Source organism: Scyliorhinus canicula, chromosome 4, assembly GCF_902713615.1.
Source record: "Scyliorhinus canicula chromosome 4, sScyCan1.1, whole genome shotgun sequence".
NCBI classification, from domain to species: Eukaryota; Metazoa; Chordata; class Chondrichthyes; order Carcharhiniformes; family Scyliorhinidae; genus Scyliorhinus; species Scyliorhinus canicula.
In genome coordinates this window covers 157,227,363-157,247,865 of record NC_052149.1, presented here as the reverse complement: position 1 = coordinate 157,247,865, position 20,503 = coordinate 157,227,363, and the positions used below count along the sequence as shown (strand labels likewise).

The 20,503-nt window shown below is 45.6% G+C and overlaps 1 protein-coding gene across 3 annotated transcripts in view; it reads left to right on the top strand.

Moving 5' to 3' along the window:
• Positions 1 to 408: 408 nt before the first annotated feature.
• Positions 409 to 20,503, top strand: part of rab24 (RAB24, member RAS oncogene family) — a 44,060-nt gene continuing 23,965 nt past the window's right edge. Inside the window, exons 1-3 of one of the 3 annotated variants that reach the window (XM_038795425.1) lie at positions 409 to 562; positions 11,078 to 11,293; positions 17,144 to 17,212. In XM_038795425.1, the coding sequence (XP_038651353.1) occupies positions 11,177 to 11,293; positions 17,144 to 17,212 (186 nt within the window). In that variant the 5' untranslated portion in view covers positions 409 to 562; positions 11,078 to 11,176. Of the gene's footprint in view, positions 639 to 11,077; positions 11,294 to 17,143; positions 17,213 to 20,503 lie in introns of all 3 variants that reach the window. The other 2 variants (XM_038795428.1, XM_038795426.1) reach the window with 2 other exon arrangements.

Below are 20,503 nucleotides of genomic sequence, written 5' to 3'. Positions count from 1 at the left end.
TCACTGTCTGTGCGGAGTCTGCACATCCTCCCCGTGTGTGCGTGGGTTTCCTCCGGGTGCTCCGGTTTCTTCCCACGAAAGACGTGCTTGTTAGGCAAATTGGACATTCTCAATTCTCCCTGTGTCCAAACAGGTGGTGGAACGTGGTGACGAGGGGCTTTTCACAGTAACATTATTGCAGTGTTAATGTAAGCCTACTTGTGACAATAATAGATTATTCATTTCTGATTCTTGCACATTGTAGGAGCTGACACCAGGATCAGCTCCTCTCAGGATGTCCCTGGTTACATCCCTGTAGGACAGCCCCACCCGCCCCCACGTAGCTCCTGGGCCCCGCCCATTCCCGGGGGCCCCGCCCATTGGGCCACACCCACTCACCGCGGCCTCACCCACTTCCAGCTGCCCCGCCCACTCCCCAACCATCCTGCCGGGAATCCCATGCAGCGGGATTGCGCAGTTTCCGGCCCTGGCTCCGCCCGGTATGAGGCATCGCCGGCGCAGGGGTTTCGGTTCTGTTTGTGTGTAAGTGGAAGCTCGCTGCTTCCCACCGTCAGCCGGCCAGGTAACAGCATCACATCCCCGCTCTTCTCCAGCACCAGGCCCGCTCTCTGCCGCAGAGAAGGTGAACGTTTCTGAAGGTGGTTTGATGGAGAGTTCATTGAGGGGGTTTCAGCTGGTTCAGGGCATCGCTGGGGGGGCTTTCTTTCCCTCCCTCCCCACAGACCCCGGGGCTGGGTATGGAGACCCCATGCCCTTCAACTAGCTCAGGGGAAGGGCACAGGGAACCCCCCATCCCCAAACAACGCCCCTCTCAATTCCTGGGAACACCACTGAAAACCATACCCAGGGAGGGTACGGAGACCCCTCTCTCCCAACCCTCCCCGAGGATTGTACAGAGACCGCACTCTACCAACCTTCTCCGAGGAGGGTACGGAGACCCTTCTCTCCCAACCGTCCCCGAGGAGGGTACGGAGACCCCTCTCTCCCAACCGTCCCCGAGGAGGGTACGGAGACCCCTCCCAACCATCCCCGGGGAGGGTACGGAGACCCCTCCCAACCGTCCCCGGGGAGGGTACGGAGACCCCCCTCTCCCAACTGTCCCCGGGGAGGGTACGGAGACCCCTCTCTCCCAACCGTCCCCGAGGAGGGTACGGAGACCCCTCTCTCCCAACCGTCCCCGGGAGGGTACGGAGACCCTTCTCTCCCAACCATCCCCGGGGAGGGTACGGGGACCTCTCTCTCGCAACTGTCCTGGCGAGGGTATGGGGACCCCTCTCTCGCAACCGTCCTGGGGAGGGTATGGGGACCCCTCTCTCCCAACCGTCCTGGGGAGGGTGCAGAGACCTCTGTCCTGACCATCCCCAGGGAGGTACGGAGACCTCAATCTCCCAACCATCCCCAGGGTGATACGGCAAGCCTTCTCTCCCAACTGTCCCCGGGGAGAGTATTAAGACCCCTTTCTTCCAACTGTCCTGAGGGAGAATATGGAGACCCCTCCCAACTGTCCCCAGGGAGGTTGCAGAGACCCCTTTGTCCCGACTGTCCCCAGGGAGGTTGCAGAGACCCCTTTGTCGCGACTGCCCCCAGGGAGAGTGCGGAGACCCTACTCTCCCAACTGTCCGCGGGGAGGGCGGGAGACCATGACGGACAATGTACTTCCACATTGGGTAGGTATTCTAATTGGCAGGATGGGATGAGTGGTGACTCTCGGGGATCAGCATTGGGGCAGCCATATTAATCAATAACTGAGATGATTAGTTTAAAAAGTCACAAATACAAATATTCTGATGGCACAAAGAGAAATTGCATTGTTAGTCATGTAGATTGGAGCATAAAGTTACAAAGAGATATTGATAGGTTAAATGAATGAATATAAGTGTGGCAAACTGATTTCCATGTAGGCAAATGTGAGGGCCTCTACATTGGACCTAAAAAGGATAGAACGGAGTACTTTCTAAATGGTGAAGGCTAGAAATAGCGGAAGTTCAAAGAGAATTGAGTCTATGTACAGAGATCATTAAAATGGAATGAACAGGTACAGAAAATCATTTGTAATAATCTTTATTAGTGTCACAAGTAGGCTGACATTAATACTGCAGTGAAGGTACTGTGAAAATCATAAAAGACCTCTGTAATGCTGGCCTTTGTATCTAGAGGAGCTAGAAATCATGGTTCAGCTATACAAAGCCCTGGTTAGAACACACCTTCAGTATATTGAGCATTTCTGGATATTGCGCCTGAGGAAAAATAAACTGGCCTTTGAGAGAGTGCAGTGCAGATTTACCAACATGTCACTTGCAGTCCTAGGGTTAAATTGCAATGAGATATTAAACAAGCTAATTGTTCTGCCTGGAATTTAGAAAGTAAAGGGGTGATCTGATTTATGCTTTCAGTATATTAAGAGGACAGATAGGTTAGATAGAAAGTATTTCTGCTGATTGAGGAGTTTAGCACTAGGGGCATAGTCTAGAAGTTAGAGCTTCCAAGAGTAAAATTAGGAAACATTTCTCCATAATGTCAGGTGGATGTACCTTTAAGAAATGGGTGTTTATTAAATAGCTGCAATGATGTCAGTGTGGGTGGATCTGGGCTGTCTGTCTTTCACTTTTGTTTTTGAGCTGGCAGATGCAGTGTGTTTTTGGTTTTGTGATAGAGGTGGATAGCTGCATTCAAAGCAAGCAGCTGTGTAACGATCTCTCTCTCTACAAGCCAAATAATGTCTCCAGATCATTGATGAATTCAAAGTAATACCTGTTTCTGCAGAGCATTTAAACCTCCTGTCTTTATTTTAAAAGGATTTAACTTGTGGATGTTGTTTGGGAAGTTATTAAGGGTTATCTATAAAGTATTGTATCTGTGGAGTTACATGTGTTGGTAGTTGATAAACTGTTTACTGTGCGTTTAGAAAATGTTAACTGGATTCATAGAATAAACATTGTTTTGTTTTAAACATATTTTAGCTCTCTGTTGCATCACACCTGTAAAGTGGGCCCTTGTGCTCCCCATAACCAAAATATATTTAAAGTTGTGGGTCAGGTGAATTCCATGATACACTTTGGGGTTCTCTAAACCCTGGCCCGTAATAACACAAAGGTTGGTCGAGGTTTGGAACTCTCTTCCACAAACTGCAACTGATGCTAAATCGAATCTGCAGTTGATGTGGGGCAAAGGTGAGTAAATGGACTTGGACTGATGATCAGTTTTTGAATGACTGAAAAGGGAAGCTAAATGCCGCACTTCTGTTCATACATAATATTGGTTGTGTTTCATACATAATATTGGTTGTATGCTTTCTATAAGTGGAATAGTTGCTGAAGGTTGGAAGTGTAACCTTACCATAGGGCTATAGTAACTAATTGCTGCTGTAGAATATGAAACAATGCTGTTAATTAGTATTGTGTGCTGCTTTCCCACATGGCCGAGGGAAAGCCAACAGACAAGTCAGAGCTTTTAATATTTTAAAATTTCTGTATTGGTATGCATGCAATGGAAAATTATATTCTCTGAGCATTATCGTTCCATAAATAAGAACAACCAGAGGCTTGGGTTACGGTGTGGAAGAGAAATATTTGAGTAGTAATGCTTATAGGGTTAGCAACAATCCTATTAATATCCCTGCCCTGAATAATGACCCTTTTCAGGCAGTACAAATTACAGAAGGTTCAAATCTCTGTTGACAGAAAGTTGTTCCCTGACTTGAGAATCTCACATTACCACAAATAAAATCCCAAATGTAAACAGGCCTCAGCCTATCTTAGAACTCCCTCTTTAACACCACCGTGGCAGTGTCTTCACCACATGGACTGTAGTGGTTCAGGAATACAGCTCACTACCACCATTCAAGGGCGACTAAGAATCGGCAATAAATGCTGGCTTTGCCAGTGACACCCACATCCTGTGAATGAATCAAAGTTGGGAGTCACCGTCATCCACCACAGGTAGCAGAGTGAAAGTTGTAATGTGGAAGAGGAGGAATTGGAAGTAAACGTTGTTACAGTCCCAGAGGACCATAGGCTGTTCTCCCCTTTGAGAGGGGGCTGACTGGTGGTGATTTAATCTGAGGGTCACCACACCTCGGGCGTGGGGTGTGGTTCATGGATAACCTCAGCCAGTGCAGGAATTGAACCCGCTTTTGGCACCTCTCCACATCACGAACCAGTCATCCAGCCAACCGAGCTAATCAACCCTGGAGAAGACTAAAGAATCTCAGATTTTGAGGGAATGAAATTTATTTTGTGAAATATGTCATGACGATAGCAAATGCAAGATTCATTTTTAAATTTCCAATTTTTTGTTCCAATGTCCAGAGATGATCAAAAATTCTCTTTCCCCAACCCAACTGGAACAGGTAGCCAGGTCTGGCTGTTACCCCTGTGGTACTGTTATGCTGCATGGACAAATGTCTTCTTAATCTCTGTGGAACATTCCACCGTTTATGACCAGGGTATCGAAATGTGCATTAACTGAGTAAATAATATATGATATAGCAGTGCGGGGAAGACTCCAAATAATGTTTCATTAGCTGTACCCGAAATACAGAGGCTGCTATTCAATGTCTCTGTTAACCAGGCGAGCCTTTGGATCAGGAATCCGAGATTGTTGGCTTGGTCCAAATAGTAAATAATGTGTTTACATGCGACGTGACTCCTTACCTCCAGGTAAGTTGTCTCTTTCCCAATACAGCTTCCAAGTTCCCCATCCCATTTGGGGTGGATGGATCTGACTGTGCCTACTAATTTTCCCCGTGTGCAGGCCAATTTACAGTCTTGTCACAATGAGCATTTGGGCAATTTTCCGTAATAATGTAAGGCACTTATTCAAGGTACTACTCTGCTTACAGTAATTACAAACTGCTGCATTCTGTATCTTCTGAAAGGTTCTGTTATTTAGGGCAGGGGATATTATTAGGAATTATTACTAACTGTATGATGTGCTCCTTATGACATTTATTGTGCAATATCAGGGAGGCACTGGATACTTGCATAGTTTGATGGAAGGGCTGATAATAGTGCACAGTTTCAAAATCATCTGTATTGTAAAACATAATTTTTTTTGTAGCTCATTTTCCCTCAACCTCACTGAGGTTACAATATTGTGCAATGGCTGTGGATTGTAACCACATATCCAGGGCTAAACGTAAAGTTCAGTAAAAGGTGACACAAGTAATTGGGTCAGCAACTATATCTCAACATTTTTGAGAACAATTGCTGTCAGCAGAAATCTGTTCGGTGCATTAGGCCTTTTGTTTATCAGTTTGTTTATGCTAAAGGGTCAGAAGTTAATGTTTAATGTCAAAGAGATTCTTTAAATGGTTTTAAAATGATCTTGTGTGGCAACAGCTCTTTGGTTGTGTAAGATGGGTTTCTAACTTGCACTGAACTCGCTAGCCCTGATTGCAGAGAAGGTGCTTTCTCAATGTCGGTGCTGGTTTGTAATTGCAGGCTGTGTATCTGGTGGGTTGCTACTTGTCATCAGGCTGTGACTGCAAGGAATTTGTAATCACAGTCAGATTCCATGGTTGTGGCTATAGGTTTGAGTCCTAATCCAGGTCAGGCAGTGTCATTGTAGAATATTAGATTCCAGTCTTGATCAAGCTCTTCAGCTGCGACTGTGTTAGGTGGCATCTCAGTGTTTGCAGTCTCGATGTTGTGGAATTTTCTTTCCCAGATTTTTAATGTACTGAACGGTCAAAGCAGAGGGCAGCAGAGCAGAGCTACTGATCAGCTGTTCTGGGGAAATTTGCATACGTGCAGTGCGGTCAGCCTAAGTTGAAGGGGAATCTGCGAAGGAGACCCGAGGAGTTTGAGTGAAGGCAATCATCCAGCAGAGGGCAGCAGAGCAGAGCTACTGATCAGCTGTTCTGGGGAAATTTGCATACGTGCAGTGCGGTCAGCCTAAGTTGAAGATGGTTTGTGGAGAGGCTGTTGGCAAGTGACAGTTAAACCCGAAATACTTTGTGAGTGTTTCCCACCCTACCTCCTCCTCTAACCAACCCCCCCACCCCACGGTGGTTGGGAAGCGGGAGCAGGGGCCTGTTGTGAAGGTGAGTGAGTGCCTTTAAATTTGCTTACCTTTCAGCGGGAGCAGGGTGTGAGGTAATATCAGGTAAGCTCTTCCTTTCTTTTTCTTTTTCTTGTTTTTTTTTTAAATCTAGAGGTGATGTCAGGGAAGGCAGTACAATGCTCCTCCTGCAGAATGTTTGAGGTGAGGGACGCCGTCAGTGTCCCTGCTGATTTCATCTGTGGGAAGTGCACCCAACTCCAGCTCCTCAGAAACCGCGTTAGGGACCTGGAGCTTGAGCTGGATGAACTTCGGATCATTCGGGAGGCAGAGGGGGTCATAGATAGGAGCTTCAGGGAAGTAGTTACACCAAAGACTGGAGATAGATGGGTAACTGTAAGAGGGACTGGGAAGAAGCAGTCAGTGCAGGGACCCCCTGCGGTCGTTCCCCTGAGTAACAAGTATACCGTTTTGGATACTTGTGGGGGGGACGACTTACCAGGGGTAAGCCATGGGGTACGGGCCTCTGGCACGGAGTCTGTCCCTGTTGCTCAGAAGGGAAGGGGGGAAAGGAGTAGAACATTAGTAATTGGGGACTCAATAGTCAGGGGCACAGATAGGAGATTTTGTGGGAGCGAGAGAGACTCACGTTTGGTATGTTGCCTCCCAGGTGCAAGGGTACGTGATGTCTCGGATCGTGTTTTCCGGGTCCTTAAGGGGGAGGGGGAGCAGCCCCAAGTCGTAGTCCACATTGGCACTAATGACATAGGTAGGAAAGGGGACAAGGATGTCAGGCAGGCCTTTAGGGAGCTAGGATGGAAGCTCAGAGCGAGAACAAACAGAGTTGTTATCTCTGGGTTGTTGCCCGTGCCACGTGATAGTGAGATGAGGAATAGGGAGAGAGAGCAATTAAACACGTGGCTACAGGGATGGTGCAGGCGGGAGGGATTCAGATTTCTGGATAACTGGGGCTCTTTCTGGGGAAGGTGGGACCTCTATAGACAGGATGGTCTACATCTGAACCTGAGGGGCACCAATATCCTGGGGGGGAGATTTGTTAGTGCTCTTTGGGGGGGTTTAAACTAATTCAGCAGGGGCATGGGAACCTGGATTGTAGTTTTGGGGTACGGGAGATTGAGAGTATAGAGGTCAGGAGCACAGATTTGACTTCGCAGGAGGGTGCCAGTGTTCAGGTAGGTGGTTTGAAGTGTGTCTACGTCAATGCCAGGAGTATACGAAATAAGGTAGGGGAACTGGCAGCATGGGTTGGTACCTGGGACTTCGATGTTGTGGCCATTTCAGAGACATGGATAGAGCAGGAACAGGAATGGTTGTTGCAGGTTCCGGGGTTTAGGTGTTTTAGTAAGCTCAGAGAAGGGGGCAAAAGAGGGGGAGATGTGGCGCTGCTAGTCAAGGACAGTATTATGGTGGCGGAAAGGATGCTAGATGGGGACTCTTCTTCTGAGGTAGTATGGGCTGAGGTTAGAAACAGGAAAGGAGAGGTCACCCTGTTGGGAGTTTTCTATAGGCCACCTAATAGTTCTAGGGATGTAGAGGAAAGGATGGCGAAGATGATTCTGGAAAAGAGCGAAAGTAACAGGGTAGTTGTTATGGGAGACTTTAACTTTCCAAATATTGACTGGAAAAGATATAGTTCGAGTACATTAGATGGGTCATTCTTTGTACAATGTGTGCAGGAGGGTTTCCTGACGCAATATGTTGACAGGCCAACAAGAGGCGAGGCCACATTGGATTTGGTTTTGGGTAATGAACCAGGCCAGGTGTTAGATCTGGAGGTAGGTGAGCACTTTGGAAACAGTGACCACAATTCGGTGACCTTTACATTAGTGATGGAAAGGGATAAGTATACCCCGCAGGGCAAGAGTTATAGCTGGGGGAAGGGCAATTATGATGCCATTAGACATGACTTAGGATGTGTTGGTTGGAGAAGTAGGCTGCAAGGGTTGGGCACACTGGATATGTGGAGCTTGTTCAAGGAACAGCTATTGCATGTTCTTGATAAGTACGTACCAGTCAGGCAGGGAGGAAGGGGTCGAGCGAGGGAACCGTGGTTTACCAAAGAAGTGGAATCTCTTGTTAAGAGGAAGAAGGAGGCCTATGTGAAGATGAGGCGTGAAGTTTCAGTTGGGGCGCTTGATAGTTACAAGGAAGCGAGGAAGGATCTAAAGAGAGAGCTGAGACGAGCAAGGAGGGGACATGAGAAGTCTTTGGCAGGTAGGATCAAGGAAAACCCAAAAGCTTTCTATAGGTATGTCAGGAATAAAAGAATGACTAGGGTAAGAGTAGGGCCAGTCAAGGACAGTGGTGGGAAGTTGTGTGTGGAGGCTGAGGAGATAAGCGAGATACTAAATGAATACTTTTCGTCAGTATTCACTCAAGAAAAAGATAATATTGTGGAGGAGAATGCTGAGACCCAGGCTATTAGAATAGATGGCATTGAGGTGCGTAGGGAAGAAGTGTTGGCAATTCTGGACAAGGTGAAAATAGATAAGTCCCCGGGGCCGGATGGGATTTATCCTAGGATTCTCTGGGAAGCCAGGGAAGAGATTGCTGAGCCTTTGGCTTTGATTTTTAGGTCATCATTGGCTACAGGAATAGTGCCAGAGGACTGGAGGATAGCAAATGTGGTCCCTTTGTTCAAGAAGGGGAGTAGAGATAACCCCGGTAACTATAGGCCGGTGAGCCTAACGTCTGTGGTGGGTAAAGTCTTGGAGAGGATTATAAAAGATACGATTTATAATCATCTAGATAGGAATAATATGATTAGGGACAGTCAGCACGGTTTTGTGAAGGGTCGGTCATGCCTCACAAACCTTATCGAGTTCTTTGAGAAGGTGACTGAACAGGTAGACGAGGGTAGAGCAGTTGATGTGGTGTATATGGATTTCAGTAAAGCGTTTGATAAGGTTCCCCACGGTCGGCTATTGCAGAAAATACGGAGGCTGGGGATTGAGGGTGATTTTAGAGATGTGGATCAGAAATTGGCTCGTTGAAAGAAGACAGAGAGTGGTAGTTGATGAGAAATGTTCAGAATGGAGTTCAGTTACGAGTGGCGTACCACAAGGATCTGTTCTGGGGCCGTTGCTGTTTGTCATTTTTATAAATGACCTAGAGGAGGGCGCAGAAGAATGGGTGAGTAAATTTGCAGACGGCACTAAAGTCGGTGGAGTTGTAGACAGTGCGGAAGGATGTTGCAGGTTACAGAGGGACATAGATAAGCTGCAGAGCTGGGCTGAGAGGTGGCAAATGGAGTTTAATGTGGAGAAGTGTGAGGTGATTCACTTTGGAAAGAATAACAGGAATAAGGAATATTTGGCTAATGGTAAAATTCTTGGTAGTGTGGATGAGCAGAGGGATCTCGGTGTCCATGTAGATAGATCCCTGAAAGTTGCCACCCAGGTTGATAGGGTTGTGAAGAAGGCCTATGGTGTGTTGGCCTTTATTGGTAGAGGGATTGAGTTCCGGAGCCATGAGGTCATGTTGCAGTTGTACAAAACTCTAGTACGGCCGCATTTGGAGTATTGCGTACAGTTCTGGTCGCCTCATTATAGGAAGGACGTGGAAGCTTTGGAACGGGTGCAGAGGAGATTTACCAGGATGTTGCCTGGTATGGAGGGAAAATCTTATGAGGAAAGGCTGATGGACTTGAGGTTGTTTTCGTTAGAGAGAAGAAGGTTAAGAGGTGACTTAATAGAGGCATACAAAATGATCAGAGGGTTAGATAGGGTGGACAGCGAGAGCCTTCTCCCGCGGATGGAGGTGGCTAGCACGAGGGGACATAGCCTTAAATTGAGGGGTAATAGATATAGGACAGAGGTCAGAGGTAGGTTTTTTACGCAAAGAGTGGTGAGGCCGTGGAATGCCCTACCTGCAACAGTAGTGAACACGCCAACATTGAGGGCATTAAAAAATTTATTGGATAAGCATATGGATGATAAGGGCATAGTGTAGGTTAGTTGGCCTTTAGATTTTTTCCATGTCGGTGCAACATCGAGGGCCGAAGGGCCTGTACTGCGCTGTATCGTTCTATCTTCTATGTTCTATGACTGCTGCAGAAGTGTTGCTGGCAAACTTGTTGCTGGTGATAAAAAGGCAGCATGAGGGAACAGTGGTTAGCACTGCTGCCTCACAGCTCCAGGGATCCGGGTTCGATTCTGGCCTTGGCTTGCTCTGTGTGGAGCTTGCACATTCTCACCATGTCTGTGTGGGTTTCTACCGGATGCCCTGGTTTCCTCCCAAAGTCCAACAATTTACACGTTAGGTGGATTGGCCATGATCAATGCACGGGTTACGAGGGGAGGTACGGTGGCACAGTGGTTAGCACTGCCACCTCACAGCGACAGGGACCCAGGTTCAATTCCGGTCTAGGGTGATTGTAGAGCTTGCACTTTCTCCCCGTGTCTGCATGGGTTTCGACTGGGTGCTCTGGTTTCCTCCCACAGTCCAAAGATGTGAAGGTTAGGTGGATTGGTTGTCATGCAAAATTGCCCCACGGTATCCAAAAGGTTAGGTGGGGTTACGGGGATAGGGTTGGGCCTGATCCTAGGTAGGGTGCTCTTTCAGAGGGCGATGGGTGAAATGGCCTCCATCTGCATTATAGGAATTCTATGAAAGCTGAAAGCGGATTGGACAAGAACAACCACCAAACCCCGCCCCCATCTTCGCCACCAGACACACACACCCATTTCCCCCCAGCTGCCTGCAAACTACCAGTGCCGTGCGAGCTTTCAATAAGATTAATTTACTTAGGGGAAACTGGTTTTCAAGGGTCAACCCCTGTTCTGTTATATCCTATTTTGGCTTGAGGAACTGAGAATTGCAATTTCCTGCCTGTTCCTGTTACTTCCCATCTTTACAACTGGTTTCATTAATCTGAACCGAGCAATACAGGATGAGAGTGAGAGAAACAGGTATTTGTAAAGACAAAGCTGGGGTGCAGTTTTATAAAAGTGTACTGAATGACTCGATCGTCTTCTCTTTTATAACATTTGTTTAGTTACCTGAAAAGACAATGCCACATATGCCCATAACCATCTCCTCCCTTACTTGTCTCCAGGTGAAGCCATTCCAGCTTTCAACCCCTTTGCTGTTGTGTATGGTGAAAATTACCTCGTACTATACCTGACCGTGGACTGCGGGCATTAAGGGTCACAGAATGAGTGGACAGCGGGTTGATGTGAAGGTGGTAATGCTGGGAAAAGAGTTTGTGGGGAAGACCAGTCTGGTGGAGAGATATGTGCACAATCGTTTTCTCAATGGCCCTTATCAGAATGTGAGTATGATTTAAACTGATGGTGCTGTAGGCAATGTTTAACACGATGCTTTTACCCCTGAATGGTACAGTGGTTAGCACTGCTGCCTGTGTGGAGTTTGCACATTCTTCCCGTGTCTGCTCCAGTTTCCTCCCAATGTCCAAGATGTGCAGGTTAGGTGAATTGGCCATGCTAAATTGCCCCTTAGGGTGTGGCTGCAGAAAGAGGGTAGGGGATTGGGCCTTGGTAGGGTGGTCTTACGAAGGGTCAGTATGGGCTTAATGGGTCAAATGGCCTCCTTCTGCACTGTAGGGATTCTATAACACAGTTTATCTGGAGGAATGTGCTATCAGAAATGCTGTCAAATTTGTTCATTATGCAAAGCAAGTGCCCTCTGCGCAGTAGCACAGAGAGGGGAAATTAATTAGTGATTTGTAGTACAGAGAGGGGAAATTAATTAACTTGAGTGAGGAACGATTGATGGAAAATAATGTGGGAAAAGCAGAAAGTAATTTACAAATTTCCATGAAACACGTAGAGAAATCTTATTGTAAGTGGATTTCTGAATTTTTCACACTCAGTTCCACAGACGCACTTCAGCTTTGGCAATAACTGTTGCTGATGCACGAACACTTAAGGGAATTGTACCCAATTCTCTTCTGCACTATGCTAGTATAGGCATTAATCCATTTAAAACAAATGTTAAAATTGAGAAATGAGCTCCAAAGGCTACAGATTACTTTTACCCATCAGCATTTATCTATGCTTGTATTAATAAGGACATTACCAATTGTCCAGGAAGGGCTTCACAAATCCAAATTGATTGTCCGAAACAAATATAACGGCAACAACAAAAGTTAAACTAAAACGATCAATGGGAAGCATTTTGAGAGCTTTGGATCACAAGTCAACAGTTTATGCTTCCTCAATCAGCAACTTCCACATGCGGTAGGAAAGCACGCTGATAGAATTGGCATTACCATAGAGAAGTTTTGATGGGCAGGTTAGAATGAATTCTAATAGCACGCACATCAAAGTATCAAATAGAATTTTCAATTGTTCGAAGTTGCAACAGCTTTTATTCCGGCTCACTGTGTCCCTTTTCTGGTGTATTAAAGGTTAATTGCAGCGATCATGGTGATACATCCAAGTTGCTAATTCAACAACCCCCACCATTCTCCGGTAGCATCTACGTGTCAGACGAAGGAAGGCCGGAAAATTATTGCACAGCAATAAGCTGATAATTGTTTTCTGTTTGCAATGAAAATGGCTCAGAATCTGATCCATTGCAGAGTCTGCTCCCCTCTCTGGCATCCTACAGATGGCTCTATTTATACTGGCATATAAAGCTGCAGCCTAGCTGTACCTGAAACCTACCTTCATTAAGCAATGCGCTCATGTTAAAACCTGTGCCTGCCTGCTACACAGATTAACCTTGTGATGCCAGGAAAATGTTCATGGCAGCTTGAGATTGGAGAGCGCTGCTGGGCAAGATTTCATTGCCAGAATTAAACGTAGCCCATAGCCTGTGCTGGATTCAGTCCACGCCTTAGCTTCACTGCATAACGCGAGGCTTCAGTTTTGAAAGTTGTCAGTGTAGGCTTCTATCATTATGCACAAATGCCCTTGCATTCGTGTTTTCTGCAATCTTTAGCGCTGATTTAAAACTCATTTCACTCAGATGAGGCCTAGCTCATAAAATTGGACATGCTCACAGAACAAAACCGTGAGGTTGAGCTGGTTTGTGAAAGTTCTTCAAAGTGAGCTCATTTTCTTAGGCACATGGACACATGTGCAGGCATCGTTTTGAAGGTTTCTCACATCAAAACTGTTAGAATCATAGAACCCCTACAGTGCAGAAGGAGGCCATTCAGTCCAACAAATCTGCACCAATCCTCCAAAAGAGCATCATACCAAGGCCCAATACACGCCCTATCCCCGTAACCTCACCTAGGGGCAATTTATCATGGCCAATCCACCAAACCTGCACATCTTTGGACTGTGGGAGGAAACCGGAGCACCCGAAGGAAACCCGTGCAAACACAGGAAAAATGTGCAAACTCCACATAGGCAGCTTCTTTAAGAAACTGACTTGTGTACCTCAAAGAAAATATCAATTGTTTCAATATAGCTTTTAAAAGTCATTTTCAGCGATTTTTAAAAATCGGATTGCTCAGAGGTAGAGGACTGAGTGCTTACTAAAAATGCTTATTTTTGCCAATCAACTAATTTTCAGCTGTATTAAAAATATTGTACCAGTTTACCACTCTGAAATGCATTTTTAAAATTCACTCACGGCAAGTGGACATTGCTGGCTGGACAAGCATTTATTGCTCGTCCCTAATTGTCTTTGAACTGAGGCCATTCCAGAGGGCATTTAAGAGTCAACCACATTGCTGTGGATCTGTAGTCCCATGTAGGCCAGACCTGGTAAGTTCAGCAGATTTCCTTCCATTTTGGTCGTCTTAGTGGTTTGATAGAGCTGAATGGCATGCTAGACCATTGCAGAAGACAGTTAACCGTCAACCATGAGTCTGGAGTCACATGTAGACCATATGAGGTAATGTTGGCACATTTCCTTCCTTAGAGGACATTAGTGAACCAGATAGATTTTTACAACAATCATATTAGACTTCTAATTCTAGACTCTTTTATTGAATTCAAATTTCAACCACTTACCATGGTGGGATTCAAACCTAGGTCTCCAGAGCATTACCCTGGGCCTCTACATTATTAGTCCAGTGACAATACCGCTACATCAAGCGATACATTTTAATGGGAAGGGTGAGAAAAAAATCCCATTGCATTCTGGAAACACCAATTGTTTATGTTGTTTCACTGAAGATTTTACATTTATATTTATGCAAGTTCATTTTATTGACAAGCTGAAGGGCAAGCAGTCCAATTTTGAACATGTTTTGGGCGTAATTTCCAAATTAATTAAACCTGAGGGACAGTTGGTACAAGCTCATGTTCTAGAGGGTAGGGAACTGCAGTCAACATGTTTAAATTGAGTCTGAGTTACATTTGTGGAGTTTTGGCTCATTTAGGCCAGCAACATCAACATAACCTGGGCTGAATCAACTGAAAAAGTGCAGAACTTTGGAGAATTTTGACCTAACAAATATATAAAACAAAAAAGAGTAGCAAAGGTAAATATTGGTCCTTTAGAGGATGAGAAGGGAGATTTAATGATGGAAGATGAGGAAATGGCTGAGGATCAGATTTTTTGGCTCAGTCTTCACAGTGGAAGACACAAATAACATGCCAGTGACTGATGGAAATGAGGCTATGACAGGTGAGGACCTTGAGACGGTTGTTATCACTCTGGAGGTAGTGATGGGCAAGCTAATGGGGCTAAAGGTAGACCAGTCTCCTGGCTCTGATGGAATGCATCCCAGGGCACTAAAAGAGATGGATAGGAAAATTGCAAATGCACTCGTAATAATTTACCAAAATTCACTAGACTCTGGGGGGCCCCGGCAGATTGGAAAATAGCAAACGTGACACCACTGTTTAAAAAAGGAGTCAGACAGAAAGTGGGTAATTATAGGCCAGTTAGCTTAACTTCGGTAGTAGGGAAGATGCTGGAATCTCATCAAGGAAGAAATAGTGAGGCATCTGGATAGAAATTGTCCCATTGAACAGATGCAGCATGGGTTCATAAAGGGCAGGTCGTGCCTAACTAATTTAGTGGATTTGTCTGAAGACATTACCAGTGCAGTAGATAACGGGGAGCCAATGGATGTGGTATATCTGGATTTCCAGAAAACTTTTGACAATGTGCCCCACAAAAGGTTGCTGCATAAGATAAAGATGCATGGCGTTAAGGGTAAAGTAATAGCATGGATAGAGGATTGATTAATTAATAGAAAGCAAAGATTGGGAATTAATGGGTGTTTCTCTGGTTGGTAATCAGTAGTTAGTGGTTTACCTCGGGGATCAATGTTGGGCCCACAATTGTTCACAATTTACATAGATGATTTGGAGTTGGGGACCAAGTGCAATGTGTCCAAGTTTGCAAACGACACTAAGATGAGTGGTAAAGCAAAAATTGCAGAGGATACTGGAAGTCTGCAGAGGTATTTGGATAGTGTAGGTGAATGGGCTAGGGTCTGGCAGATGGAATACAATGTTGACAAATGTGAGGTTATCCATTTTTGGTAAGAATAACAGCAAAAGGGATTATTATCTAAATAAAATATCAAAACATGCTGCTGTGCAGAGGGGCCTGAGTGTCCCAGTGCATGAGTCGTAAAAAGTTGGTTTACAGGTGCAATAGGTGATTAAGAAGGCAAATGGAATTTTGTCCTTCATTGCTAGAGGGATGGAGTTTAAGACTAGGGAGGTTATGCTCCAGCTGTATAAAGTTTTAGAGAGGCCATACCTGGGGTATTGTGTTCAGTTTTGATCTCCTTACCTGAGAAAGGACATACTGGCGCTGGAGGGTGTGCAGAGGAGATTCACTAGGTTAATCCCAGAGTTGAGGGGGTTGGTTTACGAGGAGAGGTTGAGTAGACTGGGACTGTACTCATTGGAATTTAGAAGGATGAGCGGGGATCTTATAGAAACGTATAAAATTATGAAGGGAATAGATAGGATAGATGTGGGGAGGTTGGTTTCCACTGGTGGGTGAAAACAGAACTAGGGGCATAACCTCAAAATAAGAGGAAGTAGATGTAGGACTGAGCTCAGGAGGAACTTCGTCACCAAAGGGTTGTGAACCTTTGGAATTCCCTGCCCAGTGAAGCAGTTGAGGCCCCTTCATTGAATGTTTTCAAGATAAAAATCGATAGTTTTTTGAAGAATTAAAGGTTATGGTGTTCAGGTGGGAAAGTGGAGCTGAGTCCACAAAAGATCAGCCATGATCTCATTGAATGGCGGAGCAGGCTCGAAGGGCCAGATGGCCTACTCCTGCTCCTAGTTCTTATAACTGAATTATGCATTGCATTGGAAGCAGTCCAAAGAAGGTTCACTCGCTGGTTCCTGAGATGAAAGGGTTGTCTGAACAGGTTGGGCCTATACTTATTGGAGTCTAGAAGAATGACTCTTAGCCCACGATGTTTAGTTTCTCCCAAATTGACTGATCAGAGATTAGAAACTCCAACTTGACGTTTATCTCTGAAATTGTTTTATGTGTAATTGACACGCCTAGGCGCTGAGGACCCTGGTTAGATCCAAGTCCTGGGTCACTGTCTGTGTAGAGTTTGCACATTCTCCCTGTGTCTGCGTGGGTTTCACCCTCACAACTCAAAGATGTGCAGGTTAGGTGTATTGGTCACACTAAATTGCCCTTTAATTGGAAAAAAATAATTGGGTACACTAAATTTTTTTTTAAAATCACACTCCGGCTGAGGATTTCCTGTGTGAAGTGTTGCCATGGGAGTAAAGAAATGTAACAGAAATGGAGAGGAAATAACCAAGCTTCCTCCTATGCAGCCTAAATATGCCTGACAGACAAGCCCCAAAATGCCATTTTTAGCACCCTTTTCAACTAAGGATACGACTGGCATGGGGAACTAATGAAGTGGGAGCATAGAGCTGTAAAATAATGATCTCCACCCTCATTCTTCTTGTATATGTGGTACATTGATGATCCCACATAGTTTAGGAAATTTATATTTAGCCCAGTTATTTGTTTCTAATCACAACAGCATCTCTGAAAAATTGCAGCCAACAGAAGACTTGGGCACCAAACAGTTCTGGTAAAGCTCAGCAGGTCTCATGGAGGGTGAAACAGTTAATGTTTTGAGTTGGATGGCTCTTGTACTCACCAGGCATTTTTAACAAATGACTAAAGAATGGAAGTTAACTATGTTTCACGGGTTTTCAGGGAATAGACCTGATTAATCCACTGGTTTCTGTTTCAGACGATCGGGGCTGCATTTGTGGCCAAACTCATCCATGTTGGTGAAAAGGTGATCACACTTGGCATCTGGGTAAGATGTTGTCTTTAGTTCTGAAGTGGTTAGCATGTTGCATTAGTCATTTTGAAGGGAGAGCGTTAATTTGCTTTGATTACTGAAACCATTGTTGAACAGGTGCTAATGTTTGTATCAGACTATGTGATTTGGTTGAGGCTGATTGTGCGACCCCATAAGTTACAAATTTGCAGGACTGAGTGTTTGTCTAAAACATCAGTAGGGACAAATATAGTGGGAGATTCACTGAAGGGTTTTTTTTTGTGAACCTGCAACAAGTTGTTATTGCTCAAATGTACAATTCATCCTCTAGGTGTGCTGTGGGTTGTGCTGATGATACATGACTTCCATAGAATTTACAACCACAGCAGGCCATTCAACTCAGTTGATCTATGCCAATGTTTATGCTCCACACAAGCTTCCATATGGGCGGCATTGTAGCACAGTGGGTAGCACTGTTGCTTCACAGCCCCGGGGTCCCAGGTTCGATTCCCGGTTTAGGCCACTGTCTGTGCGGAGTCTGCATGTTCTCCCTGTGTCTGCGTGGGTTTCCTCCGGGTGCTCCGGTTTTCTCCCCCAAGTCCTGAAAGATGTGCTGTTAGGGGAATTGGACATTCTGAATTCTCCCTCTGTGTACCGAACAGGCGCCGGAATGTGGCGACTTGGGGCTATTCACAGTAACTTCATTGCAGTGTTAATGTAAGCCTACTTGTGACAATAAAATATTATTAAATTTAATTAATAAATTCTACGCTCTTGATTCAGAATCTGCTCCTTTCCCATTGTGTTTATCCAGCTGTCCCTTAAATGTTTTTATTCATGGCTCTGGACCAGCATTTATTACCCATCCCTGAATACATTTAATAGTTAACCACATTGCTGTGGATCTGGAGTCACATGTAGACCAGACCAGATTTCCTTCCCTCAAGGAAGTGAACCACTTCCGACACCTCTTTCATATCCATCTGGGAAAAAGCCATTCATCCGGGCCCGAGTCATGAGGACCCTATGCACCACCTTAAACTGTATAAGATTCATCCTTGCACAGGAGGAGTTTGAGTTCACTCAAAGCATTACTTCGCACCTATCTTCCTCCTTAGCTCCTTCTCCTACTTCAGCTTGATCCTTTTCACTAAGATCGTGCCCTGTTCTCCCAACCACCCATATACGTCCCCAATCCTACCATCCCCCCCCCTTCATCCGGGAGCACCATTTTATCCAAAAGCATATATTCCGGTACCTGAAGGATTGAGGGCAACCCTTGCGGACAAAGGCACCAGCACTCATTGCCCCATGGTAGCTCGAACTCCCGCAGTTCCCCTAACCCAGCAAACCTGCCCTCCACAAACATTTCCCTGACCCACAGTAGCCCTTTCTCCCACCATCTTAGGTACATCCCATCCATCCCTCCCAGAGCAAACCTATGATTCCCACACAGTGGAGTCATCACCGACGTGTGCCAGTTTAAAGTGCCTCCTCAGCTGATTCCAAATTTTTCTGGACGATTCCACAACAGGGCTCTTCGTGTTCTTGCTCGAGGCGAACTGCAACGCGGCCATCACAAAGGCACTCAGGCTTGTCCCCTCACATGGCTGACTCCTCCTCTAACCTGACCCAATCACTTCTTCTCTCTTCACCCCATCACCCCACTACCACCACCACCACCATCTCACGTTTTGCACATTCGCTACCCAATAGTAATGCAGCAAATTAGCGAGTGCCGGTCCACCTTTCTGCCTTTGCAACAGTCCTACTAACCCTCAGTCCCCTCACTGCCCACACACATTTTGAGATTAACGCATCTACCTTCCGAAAAAGGCCTTGGGGATGAAAATTGGGAGAGCCTGAAAAACAAACAGAACCTTGGCAGTGTGTTCATCTTTACCACCTGTACCTTCCCCGCTAATGTTAAATGCAGAGTATCTCTTCGTTTAACCTTGTCCGTCAGCCTCGTCCAGCTCCACCTATGCATCGTGGCCCACTCATGCATAACCTGGATCCCCAATTACCGGAACCTCTCCCTTGCCACCTTAAACGGCAGAGCCGCAGATTCACATCCTGCCCCGAAGTGTTTACTGGGAAGACCTTGCTTTTCCCAACATTCAATTTATAGCCTGAGAGGGCCCCAAATTTCTTCAGTAAGCCCATGATTCTGTCCGTGTCTTTTAATTTTTTTTTCCAATTAAGGGGCAATTTAGCGTGGCCAATCCACCTACTCAGCACATCTTTGGGTTGTGGGGGTGACACCCAAGCAGGCACAGGTGCTTTTCTAACGGGTCTGTCACGAACAGCAACAGGTCATCGGCAAACAGCAACAGGTCATCGGCATACAGCAACACCCGGTGCTCCCTGTTCCTCATAATCTCCCACCACTCAGCCAAAGCCCGAAGTGTCATCGCCAAGAGCTCAGTCACCAGCGGGGACAGCGGACACTGCTGCCTTGTGCCCTGTGCAGCCCAAAATACCCCGTGTTTGTCTCATTCATTTGCACACTTGCCATGGGAGTCGTATGCAACAACTGAACCCACGCCACAAACCTCGACCCAAAACTCCCCAGATGATTTTCCTACTGCTCCAAAGGCGAAGTATAATCTAGGAATTGACCCTAGGATAATCCTTTTGATAGCGTGGGTATGCTAGTTAACTACTGGGGAGCACCAATTAAATTGATAAAAGTATAGGATTACATATAATGTGCAATACAGAAAGAGTCTATTTGACCCAACTAATCTAAACCAATGTCTATTCTCCAAATGAACATCCTCCCACCCCTCTTCATTGAACCCTATTAACCTGATCTGACTCTGTTCCCCTCTCCCTGGTGTTTATCTATGTTCTATTCAAATGGGAAAAGGTTGCATTGAAGACCAAGTTTCAGAGTTTAAACCACTCTGGTTTCAGCACCATGGTTTATGCTCCATTCTGAAATTTTTGAGTGGCTTTCTCTGCTGCGGTTTCTCACTTGCATCCATTATTTGTAGCATTCAATACTCTAGTCATTTTAATTTCCTTCCTTGTCGAAGTAGTGGTTTCAGTGACTGGAGTTTAGAGTCATCGATTGTCCGAAACTCACTTCCACCAGAAAGACACTCGGCTTGGTTTAACCATTTGTTTTGAAATCCTTGAGAATGCGCAAATTTTATTTAACTTTTGCATCTTCCATTCTGTGATCGAATGATGGTCTTCATGTTTTCTGGGCTAGTTGCTCTCTACTCTTTCCAGTGTTCAAGGCCATGAGGCCAACATGCCTACGCTGGGCTCTTTACCAGCTGTAATGGTGCGAGGGGAGTAGCTCAGGAATGTTTAGCA